At 43.1% G+C, this 25,360-nt stretch overlaps 2 protein-coding genes across 2 annotated transcripts; both read right to left on the bottom strand.

The window, feature by feature from the left end:
- Positions 1-4,304: 4,304 nt before the first annotated feature.
- LOC311197958 (solute carrier family 2, facilitated glucose transporter member 11-like) lies at positions 4,305-13,145 on the bottom strand. Its single transcript, XM_084271811.1, is given in 13 exon segments — positions 4,305-4,614; positions 4,951-5,078; positions 6,085-6,160; positions 7,032-7,133; positions 7,646-7,756; positions 8,844-9,031; positions 9,403-9,551; positions 10,151-10,281; positions 10,283-10,311; positions 10,638-10,762; positions 11,630-11,790; positions 12,079-12,177; positions 13,111-13,145. Coding segments are annotated over 13 exon segments (1,530 nt in total). The 5' UTR covers positions 13,135-13,145; the 3' UTR covers positions 4,305-4,407.
- A 4,127-nt stretch (positions 13,146-17,272) lies between these two features.
- On the bottom strand, positions 17,273-25,197 carry LOC311198208 (solute carrier family 2, facilitated glucose transporter member 11-like; the record flags this gene model as incomplete). The annotated part of the gene is made up of 11 exons (XM_084272108.1): positions 17,273-17,479; positions 17,647-17,774; positions 18,085-18,160; positions 18,491-18,592; positions 19,215-19,325; positions 20,459-20,646; positions 21,420-21,568; positions 22,496-22,625; positions 23,464-23,588; positions 24,099-24,259; positions 25,102-25,197. 11 exons carry the CDS (start codon positions 25,195-25,197, stop codon positions 17,273-17,275), a joined length of 1,473 nt encoding a protein of 490 aa, XP_084128234.1.
- Positions 25,198-25,360: the final 163 nt, after the last annotated feature.

Below are 25,360 nucleotides of genomic sequence, written 5' to 3'. Positions count from 1 at the left end.
GAAAAACAAGCCCTACACTTACCATCATCATTTAGTGCTGGACCTACAGAAGTGAAAGTAGAAATGTTAACAGTAGGTGAATTTCCTGAGGAAGGTGAGGGAATTCACATGAAGCTCTTTTCTTTCTCTTTTCACTATTGCTACAGTTATTGCAGCCCCACTGTGCCCAGGCAGTCCAAAAAAAGAGCCAAAACCACAGGGTGAGAAGTCTGTAGCAGGCAGTAAGTAGCCTGTAGAGGCTCTGCTCTGCCATCCAGTAAGGTTTTTAGCTCTACTGACAACAACAGCAACAGCTATTGAAGCCATAATATTTACAGAACATAACCTCCTCTGAACAGATACAAACATAACCCTGACACACTAAGGGTGGGGCCACTGCTTGTATCCAGTTCTGCTGGATGCCAGCTGCAGCCTCATAACAGATTTTGGCCCTGATGCACGGGTCTGTACTGAGACAAGTGAGGCTGGATGCCATCTAAAGTTCCAGCTTCTTGAAGGTGTCAGGCACAGTGTCGACACTGAAGCAGTAGCACAAAGATGAGAAAGCTAGAAGAAAAAAGCCTAGCTCTCTTGTTTTATCTTTCCTTTAGAGTGGAAGATAGGCAGGGTGGGCAGTCAAAATAATTTGAGACGTTGCTTGCAGAAGTATGAGAAAGAGAGGCCTTGGCATGGGGTTAAAACAACAGGCAAACATTAATATTGGTGGATTAATCATATACTGTCTGGTTTATCAGTAACTACAAGAGATGCAGCAATAGTAAGCAACTGGGACAACAGGCATCCTGAGGGAGGGGTGAGATTTGTGCAGCCTGGGAGGATGAATGCTTGAGACAGAGAGGTTCCCTACACCATGAAGTGGTGAAGGTGCAAATAATACTACTTGTGAAGGACTGGCTTTCAGGAGACACTGGAGCTATAATCAGAGTCAGCATGGCTGCACTTCATAAGGGAGGGACAGAGGGCTCCAAGACTTGTGCTTTTAAACCTGACATGGTGCTTTGTGACAGGGATGAACAGCCCCTCTGCAGTGTTCCAGCTGTGCTTCTGCTGAGACTGGCTCCTGCAAAAGGACCAGCAAAGACAAAGTGACACTGACCAAGACTGCAACAGAAAATCCTCTCCTGTGTGTGTGCAGAGAGGTTGGGACTCTGGAGAAGAAGGTACAAAAAAGAGAAAGAGAAGAATAAAATCAGAGAAGGCACTGGCAAATTAAAGTGGAAGGTACCACAGCAGAATACACTATTGATCTGGTACAATGCCAATAGTGAACTCTGATCCTAACACATCTCTTTCCATGAGTCTATTTATTCTCTACTCCAAGCCTGTAATGTCTGTTCACTGCTGTTCAGAAGTACTACTGCCTGCAAGTGCACCACATCAGGACATCTGTGCACGCTGGGAAGAGATCAGCATGGAAGCAGATAACTGTCACATTCCCCTTTGGTCTCATGCTCTTCTTATGTTCAAACAGGCAACCTGGGCATTAGGCATTCCCCTTTACCACGCTCTCAGGGAAGCTGCAGGCTGTACAGAAGCACTGCCACAGCAGGGATGGGGGCAGAGGGGATGGTGGCAAAAAGAAGCGTAGGATTTCATCCTGGGTGCAGACAGCACCTTGTGAGTCTTTTTGGAACCAGTGAGGTATGGGGGCACGGGGTCTGCCATGGGCAGGTTAACATGCACAAGCCAGTCTGCCCCCAATGTTACTCCAGAATAAATGTCCATAATACAAAATTCATCTTCTTAAATACCATGGTGCCTTTATATAGCGCTGCCAGCTCGGGGAAGCTCTCTCTTTTTCTTAGTAGATAGATAGTGAATGCTGCATTTTCAGATAGAGTGGTAGGTGGGTGGCCAAAACATCCAAAGCCAAATCAGCAGCCAGTTGATGGCCAGGAGTAAATCTCAGGGCTGCTTGTCTCCCACACAGACACAACTCTTGTAGTGTCTGCAAGCTTAAACTGCAGAAATTTCTAATGGACATGGGTTTGTTTTAGTGGAGAGGGGAAGGTGCCCAACTGCATTAATGGCAGAGAACTGCAGAGTTACAGTCACAGTAATCACAGTGCACAGCTGCCAGTGCAGGCTTTGTTCTTCCATCACTTCCCACACAATCATGATTTTGATTTTTTTCCATCGCTGCCTTTTGCTTGTGCAGATTGTCCACTGGCCTGGTGCTCGTCCTCTCCCCACAGTTCCTTCATAGCTGTGCAGAAGAAAGAGGAAAGCTTCATACAGCTGTACTGCTCATGCATCATAATGTTTGCATGTGCAGATTTACTGAGTTGTTTCAGGCATGATGTGAGAACACCAGTGAGCTATGGTTATGTCCTGTGCTTACAAATAAGATCCTATGTCACAGTTGTTGGTATATGGTATACAAACCTTAATTAACACTGTACAGTTGTCAAAACATCAGTGTAGTCTCTGATCTATCACTTTCCCTGTCTGATCAAATGGATCTTGCTCCTGCACCTTGGAAGTGCCTTCCCTGAACCTCTAGAGAGAAATTACAGTCACAACACTGGCAGCTCTTTGCACTAGCTCTAATTGTTACAGGAACAAATTAGAAGGATTGTCCACTGTCCACCATATTATGTGGAAAATAGTTTTGTGCATGTGAATTTTATTTGCTTTAGAAATGGTGAATGCAACAGACAACCTCTCAACTCTTCTGAAAGCTTAATATGAACAGCCAGTACTGCCAGCTGTAGTACTCACCGCTTCTGAAAGAGCTTTTCTGCTTTATATCGAACGGGTGGCTGATCCCAGCCAGGCAGAACTCTCCTAGACTGAGAAAGTGGTTTCTGTCATGTCTTTTCTGCACCTTCTGCTTAAGTATTCATCTGATGCTGAGACTGAGGTTAATGTTTACTTTGTATGATTTCTATTGACTGGTGGATGTTTTTTTTCAGCAATCAGACAGCAATCAGGATGGGTGGTTTAATTATTTCAGTGACTGAAAAGGAGACGTCCCTCTGAATGGGGACATTTTGTAGCATGAATGCTCCCTATTTTGAAACAGGGAGTAAAACCAGATTGAATATAAAATCTAACCCAGGTTTCAGTTGCTGGAACACACACTGGTGCTTTAATATCATAGATTCTTCTGTGGTCATTTCTTATTAAGTAGCAAGAACATTATTAGAAATTTCTAAGTAGAAACCCCCCTGAAACTCAACCCTGATTTAGTGCTCCAGCACAATGATAATCTATGTCATTGGGGGTTGAACTACAGAAAGATGGGACTTATGGTCCTACTAAACAGGAGGCATGGTATAGCATTTGTAACTGTGTCAGAAAATGGAAAAATAATTGATTGTTCTGTACAAAGGCAGAAGAGTTTGGGGAGGGAAGTGGTGAAATGCTGCAGTGGTAAACAGGATTAACAGCTCCTGAATGGGGGCAGTACATGGGTGCTGTGGAGCACAGCAGTGGTGAGGTGTAGTATTGTGTGTGGATGTGCACTAGTAGAACGTGATGTGGCCCAGGCCGGTACACAGCTACCAGACATTGGCTGTCACAGCTTCTGCTTTTTTCTTTAGCAGTTAATTATTTATAAAATGGGCTGAATTTTCAAAGTGTCCACTCCCTCAGTACACTCTCAAAGTGTCTCTACTCCCTCACTCCAGGACTGTGGTTCTCTAGCTCTTAGCACTGCTTGTATGTTTGTAACCCTTGTGCTATCCATGAGGTACCCAGAGTAAGGCTGAGAGTACTGCTTACATCACAAAAACTTGCTCCACATTTTGCTACGACTCATAGGCAGTCAGTTAGGGTGCAGTCAGTTACCTCCAGAGGATGCAGGTGACAGTTCTTCTCTACCAATTGCCGAGGAATCAGGGCTGATCCCTGACAATCATTAGAGACAGTTACTTGATGTCAGCTCAAGAAAACAGAACAAAATTGAGTTCTGTTTGTTATTCTACTTGGTGTTTGTTCATGCACAGTGTTCATGATACGTACTATGTCCTTTACAGTGTGATATTACAAAGAGATGACAAGTTGCAAGAACTATGTTTGTTTCATCCTCTTTTCATCCTGCTCTTAGTTCTGAGCAGAGCTTTCTTACAAAGTAACATAGAGAAAATTCCTGCTTCTTAAGAAAGATAGAAAAGGAGAAAGACTGGAAAGAAAGCCCATCTGTTTTCTGTGTGCTGATTCTGAGGAGTGTCACCTGTACTAAAGTCTTCCTGCTACAGAGCTGTTGAGGAAAGAGCCATTCATTCTCTCACACCATGAAAAGCAAAGATGAACATAAAGCAGGAGTGCTTAGATTAATGACAAACTATCTGGGATTACATTTTGGATTGCATTTTATTGAGAAAAGCCTTATGTTAAGGTTTAGCTCTCGGTTTGATTTTGAGACAGGGCTTTTTGTCAGTGGAAGTTGCTTATGGAGGCCTGTCAGAGCTTGGTGCAGAATGTCTTTTCTTCAGTAGCATTCTTCTCCACAGTCTGATGACGTTTCTTCTTAAATCGTCGTGTTTTGAATTCTTCTGTGATTTCAGAGGTTGACTTCCCTTTTGTTTCTGGGAGGAACAGATAGATGAGAACCGCTGAAATGACCAGGACAGCAATAAAGATGAGGAAGCAAAAAGGACCAAGAAGCATCTGGAGAGAAAAATAAAATAAGATGAGTGATTTTCCTGGCAACAGTTGCCACTATAGATTCTTGAAAATTGTTGATTTGTCCCTGTGAAATGAGGAATAAATTGATTTTACAGAAGGAATATTTATTTGTATTTTCAATCTGTTCTTGAGGCAGCAGAGGATATCTCAAGTCTAGGGATGTGTTTTACATATATGTCCCCCGTATAACAGAAGCAATAAGGGATTTACAGCTTTGATCATCTACAAGACATTTCAATCAACCCCCTGTCCAGAACAGCCTAGAAAACCAGTTTAAAGTGATAGAGTCAAACAGAAGATTTGAATCAAGTTACATACGACAGCAAAGGGGAAAATCATTCCAGTGAAAGTGAGGCCTAGCCAAATGACCATTCCACCAATTACAAAAGCGGAGGACCTTGTTGAGAGTGTGAAGATTTCATTCATGACAGAAGCAACAGCTCCAGCTGAGGAAAAACCACAAAAAAGCAATAAAAACATTGCTGTAGTTAATCATATTCCCCAAAGTGAGCGAACTGACGTCACTGGTTAAACACAGACCCGATGAGACAAGCTACTGTAAGATCATCTAAATTTGGCCTGCACAGCCATCTCTATCTGAATTCCTCTACAGACTCTTCTCACAGTCCACAGAGAGAAATGGACACCCCTGAAGTGTGGTTTCTATCCACCTAAGATGTATAAAATATGAAGATAAATGGTCCTAACAGCCTTTTTCTCTCCATCACCCATAGGAACCTGCATTCTGGTACTGTGGAAACTGATAAGTTTTCAAGACATTCATGATCCTCATATACAGCCCTTAAAATCATAAAGGCTGCCATTTGAATTTGGAGACTAATAACTACAAGCAGTGTTTAGTCAAGGAACTTTTAGAGTAAATATTGGGTTTAGGTGAACAAGGTCCTAACAGAGAGCTGGAAGTTTGGTTCTGGTCTTACTGGTGTAGGTGATACAGAGTGATAGCAAGAGAGGACAAGAAAGGACAGAGCAATGCTAATAGACAGCCTACACACTATCAGGTATTGTTCTTTAACAGAGTAGGACTTTACAGGCTGGTTGAGAAAACTGATGTTTTAGAAGAGGCTACCTCTGCCTTTAGGCAAAACCAGAAGTGGACCAGATGAGGCAGATTGGGCAGCATTCATACCCTCTAAAACACATCTCAGTAATTGATTAACAGGTATTTTTTGCCTTGAACCTGTAATCCAGTGGGAGGAAACAGGGTCCTGATTCATCAGGGGCTGAATTGTTTCAAGTAATTGATTAAAGAGATTGTTACTTGGCTCATTAGTTCATCCAAAAATAGGGCTTTCCCAATTTCAGTCCAAACTAAGCTGTTGATTTTTGAAGATATCTGCACACAGTGCAGTTCTCTTTCCATACATCCATGGCCTGTGCTTATCCCTGTGGTCCAAGGTGTCCCATTGTTGCTTTTATTGTTGTACTCACCTGGTCCGATTCCATAGGCAATGATGAATAAAAAGATGAGAATAACACTGCCGTAACGCATCCAGAGGAACTGGTCCTGGACAAAGGTAAAAGGAGGGAAGACAATGGTATTTAATATCATAAGTGTAGTACAGCTGATCAAAGCATAGAGGAGAAGCTGTATTTATGAAAAAGCCCATGAAGCTGAGCCCTGTAGCAGATGCTCACTAGAATTACTTATCTCTCTGTACGGAATATAGTGGAAGGCCAAAAGTAGTCTACAGTGTCAGAGCTACAGAGGTGAGCTGACCTGTACCCTGGTCTGACAAACAGGTAAAAAAATTTCCAAGGTAATTATAGTATGGGTAAAATTGTTGCTGATTTAACCTGATTGTCTTAACCTAATTAGCAACTTCAGAGAAGTGCAAATCGGGAGATAACTGTGAAGCAGAAAGAAACAGAAAGCTTATGGGCTGAGACCAGGATTACAAAGCAGTGCAGAACATGCTCACTACTGAAGCCATGGCACTGAGCTTCTCACTGCTTCTCCCCATCCTGACTGGAAGTAGCTGGGTCACTTGTGTCAAGGATGGACATTGGTGGTTGTTGAAAGGGTCAGTAAACACTGCTACTGCTACTGCTGCTGCTGCTGCAGGAGGCATGGGATAGCAAATAGGAAGGGTGACAGCAAGGATGTTCATCTGGGGGTTTAAAGGACAGCAGAACAAGCTACAGGTGAGGCTGGGAGAGGTCAGGCAGGCAGAGACCTGGATGAAACCTATACCAGGCCAGTGGTTTTACAAAACTGACTGTTTGGAAGCCTGATAAAAAAGATGAGCTAGGCAGGGATTAAAAAAAAGGCACGATGTTGTGACCTGCTGTTTTGGGCATGAAACTAGGGCTGACTATCTGCTGCTCTGCACAAAGAATTCTGATGCAGGTCCACACCCAGAGAGACATTTGCTTACGCTCAGTAGAAGGCTTGTTTCAAGCAACACCAGTATTAGTGCCATCAGCAAATAACCACCCCACAGGAGTATCCGGCGGCCAAAACGATCGATAATGGAGCTCTGAAGAGTAGAAAAACATTGCCTATCACTGGAAGCACAGCTGTCCAACAAATCAAGAATTTTTCCTGAGGTTTTTTTACTTTAAAGAACACAAATCTGATTGGTACCAAGTATTTAATTGAATTCCTCCTAACCTCTCTAATACTATGAACTACTATCGCTGAGCAGCATTGCAGCTACTTCTTATAAACTCCATAATCAGTGGAAGCATGTTACAACTTCATTGGAATACACAGATATACTCAACTATATGTAAATAAGTATATATATTTATGTTTTAATTGCATTTCATTTATATCTGTATGAATAAGACACTATGGAGAATGAAGAAGGGAAGAAACATGTTAAAAGTGAGACAAAATTTGGAGTGGATGGTTAACAACCGCTTTCCAGATTTTTGCAGTACCACAGAAAAATTCTTTAATTCATAAGAAGATTCATTTTCTTGAAGGAATAATAGACTCAACTTACATGTACTTTAAGTCTTAAATCCCCAGAAAGGTCTGACTTACACAGAAGATGATAGAGATAAGCTCAGAGATCCCAACTCCTAGAGATACATATGGGATTATGCTTTCCTGCAGGTTGGCTGTCTGAAAAATTTCTGTGGTGTAAAAGGTGATCTGGGAAATAAGAAACATTTTCCAAATTAAGCATAGACAACAGATGTGATATGTGCTTACCCAGCTTCTCTTAGAACCAGATCTGTCATCCCTGCAAAAGCAGCAGTACATTACTGGGACTTAGTGGAGGTGACAGATCTGCTTGAGATGTGAAAAATCAAAACCTAAATGGAGGTGAAGAAAAGGGATTTGAAAGTCCAGGGGGGGAAAAGGCATTGAAAGGAGCATACTGCCTGTAAAACATGGGGGAAAGATGTTGTTTGGGCAAAGAGGAAAAGGACAAGACAGGGAGTGAAGAAAAAGAAAAGCAATTCTCAGTCTTAGCAGACCATATGTTGTCACACAAACACTTGATTCTGTCACCCTTTTCCAGTTGCTAGGCAGAAGCTGGTCATCTGCAAAGTCCCTGATGGACTGGGCACCATTTGTCAGCAGAGTGCAGAGGTGCTTCCTCTGTCCCCATTGCTGGGAATTGCAATGAACAAGCTCCAACAGAGAGCACGAGCTTAAACAAGGCTTATGGAGAGAGAGCTGTAGGCAAGTGATAAAAATCACATCCAGGGGAATGAGTATGAGCTTGAACAACTGAAAGGAAACTACCTAATGCATACATCTCATTATCAAATGGAATTAAAATTGGATGGTAATAGCTGGACATCTGCTGTTGCAGAAGTCAAAGAAAGTGGAGCTGGAAGTTTAGATAAATAGATCTTTGGGTTGTAGCAAGCCTTAGGATATTTATAACCCTTTCTCCTAGAGTCTTCTGTAATCATAGAATCATAGAAAGGTTAGGGTTGGAAGGGACCTTAAAGGTCATCAAGTTCCAACCCCCCGTAATGCCACCAGGGAATGAACACAACAGTGTCCTTGTAGGAGCTTATGCTGATTTGGATCTCTTGTACTCCCACCTGAGAAGCTCCCTTAATGGTGTGAAAATATTGTACTATGATGATAGCACAGATTATCTTTGGCAGTGGGCACTGTGTGAGGAGGAATAATGTAGATCCAGAGGAAAGCAACAAGTTAGAATGGTGGCACTTGGGTTGCTTAACAGTAGATCTAAGCATGGAAATAGGATATACTCAACTGCACTCAGGCCACAGAGCTGTAGACTCAGTAAAAGGAGGAGCATGGTACTCAGCTGTGGGTACACAGATGGTTCTTTCAGCACCTCTAGGACATTCATGATTTTGGTGCCTTTTGTTACAGCCTTTTCCTTCATCATGTCATCAAACTCTGTGTGATAATTCCCTTCTCCCCAGAGTTCTTTCATGGCTACAGAAGAGACAGAATAAAGCACACTCCTCCATCATCTGATCCACACAGTTCTGTGGTTTTTAACTTTAGTGACATCATTATACATTCACAATTCAGCCCTTGCTTTGATTCACCAGTCACTGTGTGAAGAACTAAAACATCGCTTACAGGAACACGCTGAGACAGCCCTGGAAAATGACTTTCAACTTGCTGTAGTATTTAGGGGTAGATCTTAAATATTTCCGATGACTCTGCATAGTCTGGAGGACTGTAATCATGTAGTTATAAAGAAATCTGTAATTAGCAATAGAAAAGCCAATTCCCTCAAATAGGTTCGATTTCCCAAGAGTTACAGTTTAACAAATTAAGGATCTAAAGTTTTATTTTACCTTTCAAGCAACCAGCCTTGTCTCCTTTTTGCAGCAAGAGATAGGGAGGGGACTCAGGAAAGAATGGCAAAAAGAGCAGTTGAATCAATGCCACCAACCCAGAGAAGGACAATAGTATATTCCACATGTCTTCAGTTCCTAAAAGATCTCTATGAAAGCAAGTTAGAGTTTATTTATTGTCAGTACAATTACAGTCTGTAACTAGTTGGGTATTTTCTAGATCCTAGACTAGCTAAATAGACACAATACGCACAGAGACCTTGAAAAGAGAAATTGAAATAGATGTTTAGGCCAGGGAAAGGCAAACAGACCAATGCTTTATTTCTGCTGCAATACTGAGGTTTTTCTCATCATTGGAATATTTTCTAAAGATCAGTGGAGTTTGAATATTCCCACAACAGCTCTCTGAACCAATGCTGCAATTCTGCATGAGGTTTTCAAGAAATTAGCTGAGATTTCAGATCTCAAAAGTTTACTGAGGGTGTGTACATGCAATCTTTTCTGACTAACTCCAGCAGAGAGTCTGCTCCTCTGGAGATGGGTTCATCCTTTCTCAAGAGAAGGGCCTGTCTCTCCTCAGTAACTGGCAAGGGACTTGGCTTCCTTTTTCACAGCTGTAGTTAAGTAAAGTAAAATCCCACCCACAGTGTATGTCTGTTTCTAGGACTGAGGGGGACGACACAACATTTTCCTGCCATACAGAAGACAAATAAATAGAAAATAGAATGAGAAGGAGTAGCACAAGTACCGTAATCCAAGAACTCTTGCTACAGCTTTTCCCAGTGCAAGAAACACAGAGGAGGTCACATTTACAAACCCACGCAGCTTCTTAGGCGATATCTCCCCAGCATACTGAACATGGGCATTTATGTGTATTCCTGAAGTGAAGAAGACACAAGAGCAGTAATGCTTAGAAAGCAAGAGAGAGGGTCCCTTTTGAGTTCACCTTCAGCCAAAGCCAGCTCTCTCCTCTCTCTTCTGAACTGTTGGCTATATATCCTCCACAATAAGTAGGCTGAAAAAGTACCTTTTACTTTAAGCAAGATGTTTACCTAATCCATCAGATCTCTCTCTCAACAAGACCTCTTGAAGGCAAAGGACAGCTCATCTTACCTTTTCCCAATCTGTTCCTTGTTCCACTGGGGTTACTGTGCATGCCCGGGTACTCCCAGCTGGAAGATTTCTGTATCCACCCCAAAGAAGTCACATTAACATGGAGTAGTGGGGACTCCTACCAGCACCAATGCCCTCGAGGAAGCGCCCGATCAGGATCATCTCAAAGGATTTGGCTCTTCTACTGAAGCCAGTATGCAGCGTGGCTATTATTAGGACCACGTCGTTGAACAGCAGACTTTTCTTCCTGCCACAGCAAACAACACATGAGTATAATGGATGTTCTGTTTTTTTCTCTTTGACTAATGCCTGCCTTTTCTCCTCTGAATTTACAGACCATGCCTTGACCACGTTTAAATCCATGGCTTATACGTCAGCCGTGTCTGATTATGAAAAGGCATTGATGTCTTGTCAGGAGAGATTCCTCTTTTCCATGCTAACACTATGTGAGCACACCATGTGGCTGAAGGACGGTCCTGCAGGATAGGTAGCAATAAGGCACGGTCTTTTTCTCTTTCCTGTGGGCGAGGCTCCCATCTCAAACACTGCACATGCCCCCAGAAAAAGGCACATCCAGCTTCACTGAGAACTTGGTTCACTGCCCACCTCAAGCTAGAAAGTTCTGGCTTTCTCCTTTATGGCCATCCTCAAAGAGAGGGTTATGAATGTGCCTAAGGGACTTTTGTTTATATTTGCCAAAATTCATTATTTTTACAGAGGAATAAACCTGCACAATTTGTTAAAGGTCAATTGAAACAAATGGAAATAAGCTTTTTCCCACAGAACATTTATCCCCTTCTGCACTACTGCAATGTTGTCGGGCTCCCTGGGGCATTATTGCACAGGAAAGCAATTTCAGAGATTCATTCTTCACTGACATTTCAGGAAAAATACCCAAATCGTACAGCACCAAAAGCTGTGACAGAGGAATCAGAAACGGTTCCATGTCCTTGTCTCCTTACTGCACCTAGGTGCAGTTCTATGTGCTGAATGCAGCAAATTCTGCACCAGAAGGTGGCAGTGAGAATTCTGACATCCCTTATGGTAGGTGAGTAATGTGTAATTACTTCCCTTGAGCAGCCCTGATTAGCGAGCTGCTGGGAAATATACTTACTTTCCATATTTTGCAGTCAGGTACCCACTACACAGGCAGCCTATCATTCCACCTACACAGTACATAGACACGATAAAGGACCACAACAGCGTGAGTGTCTCCTGATGCAGCGCAGAACCGTATCGCTCCAGCCAAGTTTCATTGACAAACTTCTGAACATACTGGGACAGAAAAAGAGATTTTCATTCCACTGAGGCACTACATAATGATTACAATTTACCACATGAGATTCAATATGTCATTTCTAGACAGTTCTGTGGGAAGTTGTCTTTGGAGCACAGCTCCTAATGAACATGCAAACTCATTTTGTCCTTTGACAGTGGACAGTATGGCATTGGAAAGAGCTGGGAATAAACTCATTTAACAGATTTTTTAGAGCATTTTCAAAATGTAAGGCCTAGTCCCATGAAAGGCAGTTACAGACTGGATTTCATGAAGGCTTCGCTTACCGGGGAAGTGTAATTGATCACAGACATTTGAAAACCAGATAGGTGGGTTCCACCGATTCCTAGCACCACAATCATTAGCAATAGCTTCCGGTATTTAACCTGCCAAAGATGACAAAACACATCCTAAGTTGTTGGTTCAAGCATGGCTTTCAGACCATGAGATCTCACACCTTCACATTTCTATCATTAAGAAGCCTTTAAAATGGAAAAAAACATCTTTTGAATTCTTCAATAATCAAGCAAAAATGTGAGGAAATTGTTAAGGTGCACATTCTGTCATGTTCCTCTCCTGGTCACTAGCAGCCTGAAAAGATGTGGCTCTAATTCTGTTTGTTTTGCTAGCCACAGAAATAAAAAAAAACAAACCATAAAAGTCTTGTTCAGATAGTTTGTGTTTGCTCTTGTACTAGTAAGAAGCTAGAGCTTCCTTGAATCCCTTCTTTACTTCAACTTCGCCTCCTCAGAGGTATTGTTCACCAGTTTCCAGTTTCCAGAGGTATTGTTCTCCAGGGTTTTTTTTACATTTCACTTTACATTTCATTTTACATAGAAAACTGCATTTTTAGAGCCCCTGCTTGAATGACTCCAATTTTAAATGCTGTGTCTCCATGAGGTACGCTGGATTTTAGAGCACTCTTCAAAAGCACCTATGTTTTTAGGCATTTAGCCAGGTCACGCTCCAAACGGATGAGTATCCTCAAATATCCTTGAGACTGCAGGGCAGTAGAGTGGGGGCATTTTTCCTATTTTGTCTTTTTCATTAATACTATTTTCTCTATCTTCCTAAAAAAGCCTATTTTTTTTCCTGGTTTCCCAGGTCCTCTTCTAAACATCTCACTTTTTTCTATTTTAATATATTTTCTGGAGATGAGGTGTAGTCAGTTCTTATTGCTCAGTCAGTGTTGTCCCAAGCACGTGCTCTGTTCCTCACTTTTGTTACAAGAAAGATTGTTTGATTCCCTTTGCTGTAATATTTGAAGATCACACAGCTCTTGGTGACGAGGGCTAGAAGACAAGAAGTTGGATACTCACCAGGTCTGAGAGGAAACCAGCCATTTCCACTTGAAAACCTGACTGCTCTGAGAGCCCTTGTCAAGTCTGAGGAAAGATATGCTTTCTAACGCTTAGATTTTAAGAAGTTGGGATCATAACACAGAAGTTAAATTCTAACTATGTGGCTTTTAGTGAATTGTGTCCTCCTCCAGCACTGGCTGGGGACTCTTCTTGCTGGTTTAATTATTCTAAGACCCAGATATGCCAAGCTGATTACAACATTGGTAAATATTTATCCGCTATTGGGAACAGTCCCCGTTACTTGCACTGCTAAAAAACTGCGTGCTCCTGTTGTGTGAGATGGTGCTGCCATCTTTCCTTCAGGGAGCAGGGTCCCTCTTCACCTCACTGGCAGGCAGTTCAGGCAGAGTGTGTTTTCCTCCTCCCATCTCTACCACAGAGCTAAGCCGCTTGTAGCTGAGCTGTAACACCTCTTCTTGCATCCTCTAAGATGTGCAATTGCTTGAAGTGATTTGAACAATTTCCCAGGGGGTCCCAGCTAACACCCGTTCTTTATAGATGGTCACACCGTTTCCAGAACCACTCAGAAGCTCCACTCTTAGATCTCTGTAGCAATGGAGATGGTTTACTGTGTGCCAGAGTGGGATGCTCATTCTGTTCTGGCTTGAGAATTGATTTTCACCTTAGAAAGACTGCCTTTGAATCAGCTGAAGACATGACTATATACAAAGCGTGTAAGTGAATTCTTGCTTCCTTCAGGCTTGTTTGTATTACCTGTGATATTTTGTACTGTGCTGAATACAACATAGCTCCCTCTGTACTGCAGAGATTGAGCTGTCTAGGGTTAGTGCTCAAGGAGGAGGCACGAAGGTGGGGTTACAGTTCTGAAGGCAGCAGAAGCTTTGCTTAGGAGCAAGATGGAAGCAGTCACATTCCTCCTACTGTTTGCCTTTCACCTTAGAGTGACTGACACCAGCCCCGGGCTGTGCCCTGCACAGGGTGAGCTTGCTGAGTCACACCTCGACCTTTCTCCTGCTGGGTGTCCCAGTAGCACTTCCTCCAAACCCTCAGCTTGGGTGGCTTGTTGTGCATCAGTAGACAGTGAAATAATTCAAGCTGAATCCTTTCCACCCATTCCATTTTCATTTTCCCTGAAACCTTCATCCCTCTTTCCTTAGCTTTTCTCTTGCTTCTTATAAAATCCCCCTCTTGATCTTCCTTTGGCCACTGCCCTCCCCTCGGCCAGTGATTTTGCTGTCACAGGGAAGACTGGAGCCAAATTGTCCAGTTGTCCCATCCTCTCTTACCACCCCACCCCCCTTTATCTTCTAGAATCCGACCAGAACTGTGTCCTGCAGAGTCACCCAGAGCAAAAGCCTAGGAACTGACCAGGGATGCAGTGATGCTTTCCCTAGACATCTTCCACAACCCTGGGACTCTGTGGGTCAGAATTGTGTCTTTATGTTTGCTCCTTCCATGCATTTACTGAGAATGCTTGTAAACTTCTGTTGCTCCCAACTCCTGTGGCAGAAATATCTAATGAGATACTTGAATGATCCAGCCTTACTTCTTGCTTTCTGTCAGGAAACACTCAAAGCTGTTTTTCAAACAATTACCCCTCTTTCTCTCATTTTATCTTCACTTTCCTTTTAGCAACTTCCTCTGCCAAATTTGAGTGTTATATCTCTGTTTCCAGTCCTTTTTGTGCTGTACTGTCCCTTGCAACTCCATTTTTAGTTTTCTTTCCCTTCTGAAAGGGTTCTACAGAGCAACCACTTTGCTAGACTCTGGCAAAAGTGTTCAGGCACCTTAGAGCGGAGCTGTGGGCAGGGAGCAGATGACCCTGAATGAACCAGAGGGGAAAGGAGGATTTGCTCTTCGAAGCTTAACTGCTGGAACTAAGGATGCACATGGCAGCCCTGCATCTTCCTGGAGCAGTTTTTAAACACTCCCTAGCCAGAGTTTAACATGCAGTTGATCAGTCAGTCTCGCAGAGTCTTGTTCCTCATGTTGTCTGTATTTCTCCCAGAATGCTGTCCCATTTCTGTCTGACCTCACACTTCTGTTCAGTGCTGTGATATGGAAAAAGCAAGACTTAAATGCCTGGTATAGTTCTTTATTTTCCTAAAGAAAAGGAAGGATGAGTCTTTCCACCTAGGATTTGAATGTGCTTATTTCATACCTGGTACTTAGCTCACCTAATACCTTGGCTTGAGTTTGTTTTCAGAGATGTAATGTGCTGCACTTGTGTGATCCTGGAAATGAAATAGATGCACCACAGATTCACAAGAACTTCTTTACCCTTTATTGCTAATCCATGCTAGTTTACAGCACTGTTAATGATTTACACACTTCCCCTCTTGCAGACAGTATTTACTAGTGGAAGGGAAGAAGTCAGGCGTGCTGGCAATGATCACGCTGTAGAAAGCCATGTATAAGAAAATAAGGTTTTAGTGTCTTGTAAGACACTAAAAACTTCCTCACTGGGGACTATTATGGCTGAGAAAGACCAGACCCAATAAAGACTTATAAAATAATCAAGATCTTACTGAATCCTTTCTTTTCAAAATACTTTAAATATTTCTTCTCCCTCGGCCCCCCTCCCCCCCCCCAGCATTTCTGACCAGAAGAAGGAATGTATATTGGTTTATGGTGGGATTGTGCTATCCATGACATCCAGCCCTGAAACTACAAACTTTGGGTAGCATTTTTTGCAATACAATAATTGGCATAGGAAGGATGGCTGTGTTGGGGAAGTTCACTGTCTTGGCATTAGCTCCTGGCACTGCTACAAATACTGTTAAAGGGTGGTGTGAAGATAAAACAGCAGGAGCCTTAAGACTGTGAGAGAAACTGCCACACAACATTCAGGTCCTTTTGCAAATCTTACTGTGCAGCATCTGCAGCAGTCAGTAGTGAAGATCCCATTTCCAGAAAAAGACACAATATTCCTTGACTCCAGAAACACACTCCCAGAAGATGGTCTCTCCCCTGTCCCTGACTCTTCAGTCAATGAAAACCAAACCCAGACATGATCAGTAGGATGTGGTTTCCTAGTTACAACTTTTTTATTTCATTAAAAGTAAACTGCAAAGCATGAAGAAGGGCGAGAGTGTGTCACATTCTATAGCAATGAATACAAGAAGTGAACCCCTTCACCATGTTTTGTAATGAAAATGTGTAGCATTCAGAGACGTGGAGAGAGAAGCAAACACACAAAGACTGGGTTCTCTGGGAGAGGCTCCACTCTTTTAACTCATTGGTACCAGTTACTCTTGGGAACTCGATCCCATTGAAACCGAGTGTTCCTTCTCTTTCACATGAAGTAACTCCAGGCTGAAGACATGCCCCTTGCTAATCAAAGAGAACCTGCCAGCTGTGGATTAGCCCACTCATGATTTCTTGCAGCTCTGCTTTTTTTTGCTCATGCAAAACATCCCTGTTTGTCCCAATAGAAGAACCTCAAAAGTCTTGGCAGTGTACCTGATTACCAAGCAAGAGGTTTGGCTTGAGGTGACAGGTTATGCTTGGATGCTTCTCTAGCAAAGTCTCTCCTTTACACCAGGACCTTATACCTCCTTTACTCCCTTTTTTCTGCAGATGTAGCAATGACTTCCTCCCCCACCTCCCCCCCAAAAAAAAACCCCAAAAGGATGAAGATGGTGCTGTAGGTCACAGAAGTGTGGTCATAAGCTCCTCAAGAAGACTCTGGTTGCTCCTATACCATATACTTGCTCTCAATTCTGCTTGTAAGAGGGGGGAACATTGCAAACTGATTCTGTCTACTAGTAGGCAAACTACTCTTCTTCTCCCAGATTAAAGAACTAACCACTTCTTTTCAACTAGACTGAAGTTCCCTTGTCTGTACATCTGAACCTTCCACACTCAATTCCTGGTGTGGAGTCCTGGTTTTGGATAAGAATAGCAGATCCTGTGTGTTCAGTTTACACAGCTGAACTTACACTTCTTTATACACAGTTTAATGTTTTTTTAATGTGGGGGATTTAATGCAGCTCCTATTTCAGCAGTTGGAGGGACCCAAGTTCATCCTGCACTGCAGGTGAATATTTTAAAAATACACATTAGTGTTGTTTGTGGAGCAATGGGTTCTCTCTTCCTTTGTGAGGCTTCTGGGCACTACAGTAATACAAGAGCAAAATGTGGAGTGGAGAATTTGTTATTAAAGTCTAGTAACAGTCGTCAGTGAGCAGTTACTCTGCTGTAGGGCTGGCTGTCTCTTCTTTCCACGGTAATTCAGGCGATTGAACTCCTCCATGACCTGCAGCATGGTCTTTCCTTTGGTCTCTGGCATCACCAGGAAGACAAAGATAGCCATGCACAGACAGTATGTCAGGAAGATGATGAAACAGAAACTACCAAGTCCTTCCTAGAGGGAAAGAAAGAGACAAAATGTGTTTGCTGGGTAAAAAGAAAGATGCCATAAGAAATTTGACTAGTTTGGGCTACATCCTTTGCATGAATTGCTGAAAGAGAAGCATGTTTGGGGTTCCAGAAGGGTTCCCCAAGTTCCCCAAGACACCCTGCTTTGCTTACCACAATGAAAGGGAACAGAAGTCCAAGGATGAAGAGTTGCATCCAGTTTGTAGCACCATTAAAAACATAAGCAGCTGGTCTGTATGACTGAATAAATATCTCTGTGGGCAAGGGACATAATACTCCAGCTGAAAAAAATGTTGGAGAAAAAAGGAAGTTAAGAAATTTTGCAACATGCTTCACACTTCATATTGCCACAGAAGTTAATGGTTTTAACTGACCTGGAAGTGTTTGAGGTGCTGCTTGGCTCTTCAGGAGGAAGGCATGTAGGAATGCAATATGAAATGAAGTTTTACATCCTACCACAGTACAGTGGGGAACATTTACCCCCGTGCTAAATCAGGAGTGGGGATGCATGCTAACTGTGGAAAAGCTATGCCTGGGACCTCTCCTAAAGGCTGCAGCGAGGAAGGAATGAGTATATGAAACCATACCAACCTGGCCCAATGCCAAAGGTCATGATGAAAATAAAGATGAGTGCAACAGAGCAGTATGGTACCCAGGGAAAGGAATCCTATGGTAGGAAATGAACAGCAAATAAAATCAGAAATTAAAATTTTATTTATCCATCTCTGTTAGAAACATTCATCACTGCTAAGTATGTCAACTTCAACAGACATCTGTTGCCTCTACTTTCAGATAGTCCTGGCAGTAGTCATGGTTGGGTAAAGCAATTGACTTTAATCTGCTTGTACATGGCTGGGAACAGACCTCTGTTGGTATGGTGGGTAGTCACAAAAATACTTCTGCTAAAAAGGGATTTGGTGGGAGAGAAATAGTAACGGTATCTGTCATACAATACATGAAGATGGTTCACAGCTCTAATGCCTAAATAGGGTCTTACCTGTAGTGAAAGCGTGACTGTGAGGAGCCCTAAAGCCAAGGCCATAACAGTGTAGCTCTTCCACAGCAGCGTCTTCCTCCCTGCACGCTCAATTAGGAAAGCCTGCAACCAGGAGGACATGCTGTCAGCTCCAAAGGACAGCCCTTGAAGGCAGGCACTGCTCAGATGCTCCAGCAGCCACCTTCACTGGCCAGGCAGGGCATCTCTGAAGAGTCAGGGCCCGGGATGTGGTACCTCCTCTGGGAGGGTGAGTAAAGGCATCTGGGGAGACTGAGTGGGGCCAGGAGCTGCAGGGAGCAGGGGGAAGCTGAGGAGGTGCAGGACTGCAGGGAATATTGCCCAGGCAGAGGAGACCTGAGTGGCACTCTGCAGGCAAAGGGTAGCCAGTGAGGACAGCAAAGTGGAAATGCATGCACTGTTATTTCCCATGACTCTTGGAGCCATGAGTCCTATTGACAAGTGGACACCAAGACTGTTATCTACCCTTCCTAGGAGGAGAACCGTGACTCACAAGGCTGACTCAGGTTGGATCATGATTTTGAGGAAAAGACTCTCTTGTCCTCCCACAAACTGAACAAAAATGCCCATGTCTGCAGGGTGTGTGGAGAGGAGTTTACATAATCAGCGCCAAGTATGATGGTCGATCTGCAGGAGTTCAATTCCTGCAGCTCCCTTTGCAGTAGTTTCTAAAGACTGAAGAGAAATGTACATTACAGCCACTTACACACAGAACTGTGGTAAGGATCTCAGTGATCCCAACTCCCAGGGAGACATAGTGGGTTTGAGCAGGGGGGATTCCAGCCTTTATGAAGACATTATATGCATAAAAGTAAACCTGGAAAGAATAGAAAGGTGTGAAGATAGTACCCATGTGGCCATGTTTACATTAGCTTCTGTTTTTTGACAGAAAATAACTAATCAGGCTTTAGCAAAAGATAAAATCTTCTTCTTGATTCCAGTGTTTTCATGAGACTTATTTGTGCAGAACAGCTTTTACTAGCAGCTCTGTCTTGAACTCAGTAACAAATACAACCTTTTTCTTCTTTTTTGCTTGCTTTTAGCACTAGTCTTTGTCCTCTGTTACAGGTTGGTAAGCAACACCTTTCACGTGTTTTAGTGTCTCACAGGTTTTGGATGAAAATACATGAAATATACAGAAATGTGGGCAGTACATCCTGAACAAACTGTTTAAATTATCTTTCTACATCCTCTGAAAGCCTTTGCAGTGATTATGATAGTCTGTATTTTTCCAGATGTAAGCACTCCCAATGCTTAAGAAATTGGTCCTCCTTCATAATAGTTATTGCTGCACTAGGAGGGGTAGAAGGGGGTCTTAGGAATCTTGATGTCTTTCTGAATTTTCAAAATTGATCTGGATTTTGAACCTTATGCTTTTACTATAGGCTCATTTTATACAGTAACTACTCCAGTACTCTATACATTCCACTGAAACAGAGAGGGAGGTTTCCAGAGAAAAAGGTGTATTAGACAATATATACCAGTAACTGACACATACATTACTAGGATCTTGCAATTGTCTATTATCTGAGACAGTGCAAAGTTAAAGAATTTAAAAGGAACCCAAAGAAGTCAGAGTATGGAAATGCACTGTCAGTGTCCATGACAAACCTGGACAATTTTGGCCAGAGCATTCTGGAGTTCTGAGGTCCAGAGGAGGTTACACTGTTCTTTACTTGGTCTGTATTTGAAGTTTTATTTTATCCCCTTCCATCCTCTTATCATAACAGGGTGACTCATACAGATACCTTCAGATGACACATGCTAAAAACACAGTTCTCAACTTATCCCAGGTCCCAAACTTCCATGGGAAAAGATCATAATGAAGAGTAACAAGAGATCCCCTTCTTACAGCCACTGTTGCTTAAGCATTTTACTGCTCATTGTAAAGTGTATATATGACAAGAAACTGGGAGCAATCTAGAGATCAGAAAAAAGTAGCACACGTACCACATTGACACCAATTAACTGCATGCAGGAGCAGACAAGGAAGAGAGTGATGAGCTGCCAACGGACAGCTTTGTCACGAAAAAGGTCACAAACGCTCTTCGCCTTTTCTCCGTGGATGGCTTCTTGCTCTGCCATCATGTCATCTATTTCGGCCATATGGTCACCATCTCCCCAGAGCTGCTTCACAGCTGGAAGGAGAGGGGGAGAGAAGATGACTTCTGGTCCCAGCACAGGTGTGAATTCAGAGGATTGCTTCCTGCCTTGCCTGAGTGTCTTACTGGAGCTTCAGGCTCTTTGCTTATGTGAACTTCCTAGAGATCTGGGTTCAGATCACACACAGATCCAGCTCATCACTATCTATTTTAACCTGTAAATTTTAATCACAACTTCACCTTTGGCCACAGTGGCTCACAGTATTTCAATGTCAATCACACCTCAACTCTTACTAACCCTTCCCTGAATAACCTTCTGCTAAAGGCGTAGGTCTAGTGCACTCACCAACACACAGACAAGGAAAAATGGCTCCTACATTAAAAAATAAGTCTACATCCAAAGAATTCTTTCCTTCCATAGTTAAAAACTCCTAATGGCTCTTTCTCTGATGATGTCTGCAGTTGCTGTTAGGGTTACTGAAGAACTGGAATGCTTATGGATATGGCATGACAGCAAAGAGAATCCCTCTCTTACACAGAGCCAGAAGTCATCTGCACCCTGACTGCTCAGGGCAGAGCTCTGTGTGACCACATCCCTTGGGGGATCCTGGCAGAGGGCAAGCGAAATAATAGTGCCAAGAGTGCACTACCATCAAAGCAGAGGAGGCTGCCTTACAGTAGGTGGTTTCAGAGCCAAAAGGCCAAGAGTCTTTTTCCCACCTGCATCTCTTTTCCAGGCTCATGTGGAGCTATACTGGGTCTTTTTGCACTTTTGGCTAAAATGAATACTTTGTGAGCCATTTTCTTACCTTTGATGCACCCCTCCTTGTCCTTTTTGTCAATGAGCAGGTAACGGGGAGAGTCTGGGAAGAAGGGGAGGGTGAGAAGCTGAATGAGGGCAGGAAGCGCGTTGGCTGCCATGAGAATAGGCCAGAGCGCATCTACCCCAAGAACTTCTCTGAAACGAAACCAGCAGAGAAAGAGATGAGCAACCAAGTGCACTGGCCATGTGAGGACACACAGACACAGACTCTGGCCTCACTGCATGTGTCCTGGCAGCTCACACCCAGTAGTCTCCAACACTTCTCGGACTAGAAAAAGGACAATCTCAGTGGCAGAGCAGAGCCCTGCAGAGCTGCCTGCAGCACAGGAATTACAGCACAGCCACTGTTGCCCAGCAGTGAGCACAGCCAGGCTGACTGTGTCCTCCTGCAACACCAGAGGGGCACAGGGACCAAGTGTCCCTCCTGCAAAAGTGCTGAACAACCTGCTGATCCCTCTCCTTCTGATCTAAAGTGTCTCAAGTTGCAATTACAACAAGATCCACAGGTTATCGGCTTGGTACTGAGTGTCCTGAGTAGCAGCTTTGAGAATACTGTGTGCCCAGGGAACAGAAAGGATCATCTTTGGCATGGGACAGGCAGGAGGGGCCTGTGTTGGGGGAATGGACCCACAACAGGGTTCTGGTTTTATGTATGTGTTTTATGTGAGTGGCTGTGCCAGTTCAGGTGTATTTTCAAGAAAGTTTGGATGGAACTGAAGTCCCCTGCTCTTTCTAAAGAAATAAAAAGTAAAGTTTGTTTCTTATAAAAGATTGATTTCTTTCAAACCCAATGAAATCTGTTAAAGGTTTTTATTATCTGCATTTTGATCTGTCTTTGCTGGGAAGCAGGACTGTTCTGCAGGATTAACTATTTTGTGTGATTTCTGTTTCCTGTTCACTTAAGGAGGGAATTTGTGCTGAGCTAATACAGTCTGGCTGCCTAGGGTACCTTGAAAATCTGTCTAAAAATAGTGCTCATTTGCCTATCCTTAGGTGTGCACTGATACATGCATATATTTTAATAACAGGATAAATTAAGAGGGCCTCAGACCCCCCCCTTACCTGAGACCCAGAGCAAATCCTACAAACTTTCCAGTGGCAATGGCAGTAGAAGCTGTTATGGCGATCAGCCCGCGGAGCTTCCGTGGGGCACATTCCCCAGCATACATGAGATGGATATTCAGAGCTAAACCTGCAGTGACAAGCGACTGTTAGAGCAACCCAAACTCCCACAGGCCAGGTGTTTGGAGAGGCCATCATGGGCAAAGCATCTCAGATTTGGCTCTGAGACACGTTTTTAAACGTGTCAAGTAAGAGTCTGTGTGACATGCAGGACGTTCCCAGTACTGTGGCCTTGTGCCTTTGCTAAGTATTTCATAAAGCAAGTATGTTTCCCTGGGAAATCTGTTCTTCATCAGGTTCTTCTTTTACAGTGTTTCCTACAGCCACACATATGGGATTGCTGTTGCTCCCTTTAATCCCAGATTACAAATTTCAGTGTCTAGCCAGGATGCCGTGTGCCTTATTTTGTGCTTGAAACCAAGAAGTTAACAAATGCTATATATTCCCTTTGCTCAGTGAATTAATTAATATTTATCCTCTCTTAATTTTTTGTGGCTACTTAGTATTATCTTTGTCCAACTGCTCAACTTCTGAGGCATAGGGAAATTAGAATTGCCCAGCTTGAAACCCATTCCCTTGCCTGTAATGTGGAAGGCAGTGTCAGCACCAGCAGAAAACAGAGGTTACATTGTTTGAGCAAGCATGCTCCCCTGAAGTACAGCACGCTGGCTTTTTCACAGGTTGGCAATGGTTTTGTAGGGATTGGATGGAAAGATAAAAGAATGAGAAATAGAGACACCACACAATTAATTTAATGATGTCTGTGTTTTCTTATTTAGTTAAAAATGCATTCAGCAGTCAGGCCCTCTGCACAGTTCTGTAAAAATCCATGAGTTGTATATTCAGCCTGGTAAATTCTTCTGACCCTCGGTCGCTATGTAATGCAATTGGTAGGAATGTTAATTTACCTCCACACACTCCAGAAAATAGTCTTCCAGCAATGATCATCTCAAAAGATCCACACAGCCGGCTGAGTCCCATCAGAGCTGCACTCAGCAGAGCTGGGATGTTGGCAAACAGCATGGCCTTCTTCCTGGAATTCATTTACATTTATGTGAGCATAAATATGGTCTCTGTGTGATTTACAGCCTGACAGAAGTGCCATGAATTGTACCATAGTTAAAGACTGTGCTGGCTTCTGAGCTCAGCTGCAGTGAAGTAAATGGGAAATGGGAATGGGAAGACTTTGTCATGGACTGATAAGCTAGTTGAAGCTTTTGATGCCTCTAACGGAGCCAACATCTGCACTGAAGAACAAGCTTTGTGAGAAGTTGTCTGTGAAATTCACTTTAAAATCCAAGTACTCCTCATGTGATTTCTCTGGACTGCAATCACTTTGAAATTTATCAGGGAGAGAGGATGATTTTCTTTGTGTTCATTGGCAGATTTTGTTATTCTCTGTCTTCACTGAACTGATTCTCCAGCTGAAGCAGCTCTGGGCTGCACTCAGGGCAACTTTACAGCCACGTTTTCTCAAGACACAGTCACTTATTTTTTCAGTTGAGGGTGTAAACAGAAAGACTAATGCAACCATTATTCCTACCTGCCAAATCTAACAGACAAATATCCAGCAGAGCAGGACCCCAGAAGCCCACCAATGCTGTAAGTGGATACAACAAAGGACCACATCAATGTAATCATCTCTTCACTGGGAGAAGAGCTGTATCTCTTCAGCCAGGTCTCCCGGATGAAAATTTTGATATACTTGAAAAGAAAAACAGAAAAAAAATTGACTCAGCCAGCATATGTCTGAATAATTATTATTGCACCTCTTTTTTACTTCTCTTACTGCTCTTCTCAATATGTTTATATTGACAACTTGATCAAAATCTTCGCCCCAGTGAAATCAGAGGGGATTTTGCCACTAACATCCCTGGCATTAATGTTTTAGCAACAAGGTGCAATGAATAAATCAGTGAATAAATACATCAGTATTAAATACCAACTGGGAATGATGCTAACAAAAGTACCAGGTTGGTCTTCTGTTTACGAGCCAAAGCCTGATTGTTTTGCTACCTGAAATCCCCCACCATTCCCACCTGTCTGTCTCCTGTCTACCTGCTGCATCCTGTCTGGTGCCATGGGTGAAATCCAGGTTTGACTCCAGTGGAATTCAGTAAGATCAGGGTTTTTCCCTTGATGTGGCCCATTGTGGGGTCTCTGACCTACTCTTCATAACCTCCATGGCACCTGCATTTTGACAAGGGTTCCCAATGTCATAATAGCATCAGTTTAATGCCCTTAGTACCATTCAAGGTGACAGACACCTCTTCTCATTTTCCTTTTACAGGTTTCGGTGCCAACCTCAGCTCAGCTGACTTTATAGATATCACTCATCCTCCCCTTCCCCTTCTGTCCCACCAGGCAGAAGTTAAAACCCCTCAAACACAAGAGCAATAGCAGCTACTCTTCAAACCAAGACACCACAATAAGTCTGTTTTTGAGAGCAGAAGTGAAAAAGCCAGTGATTACATCCAGAGGCGGAAATGCATGAGAACATTGAAATCCATGCTGATAGTGCAATTTTTTGAGCTGTCCATGCTTACCTCAGCAGGAGAATTGATAATGGAGACCTGCAACCCATACTGGAATGCTCCACCAATGCCCAGAACCAAAGCCAGGAGGAAGAGATTGTAGCTCATTTTCTGTCAGGAAATGAAAACAGCAAACCAAGCTGGCACAGCTATTCCATCATGCCTCCAGCTGCCCTGTTTTACCTCCAGGAACTCTGACAGCTTGAGCCGTGCCACACACCTGCCTCCTCACTTTCTAAAGCACAGGACAGTGAGAAATTTGAGGAGAGAC

The sequence above is a fragment of the Gallinula chloropus genome (assembly GCF_964237585.1).
Source record: "Gallinula chloropus genome assembly, chromosome: 17".
Lineage (NCBI taxonomy): Eukaryota > Metazoa > Chordata > Aves > Gruiformes > Rallidae > Gallinula > Gallinula chloropus.
This window is presented reverse-complemented; position numbering and strand designations above follow the sequence as displayed.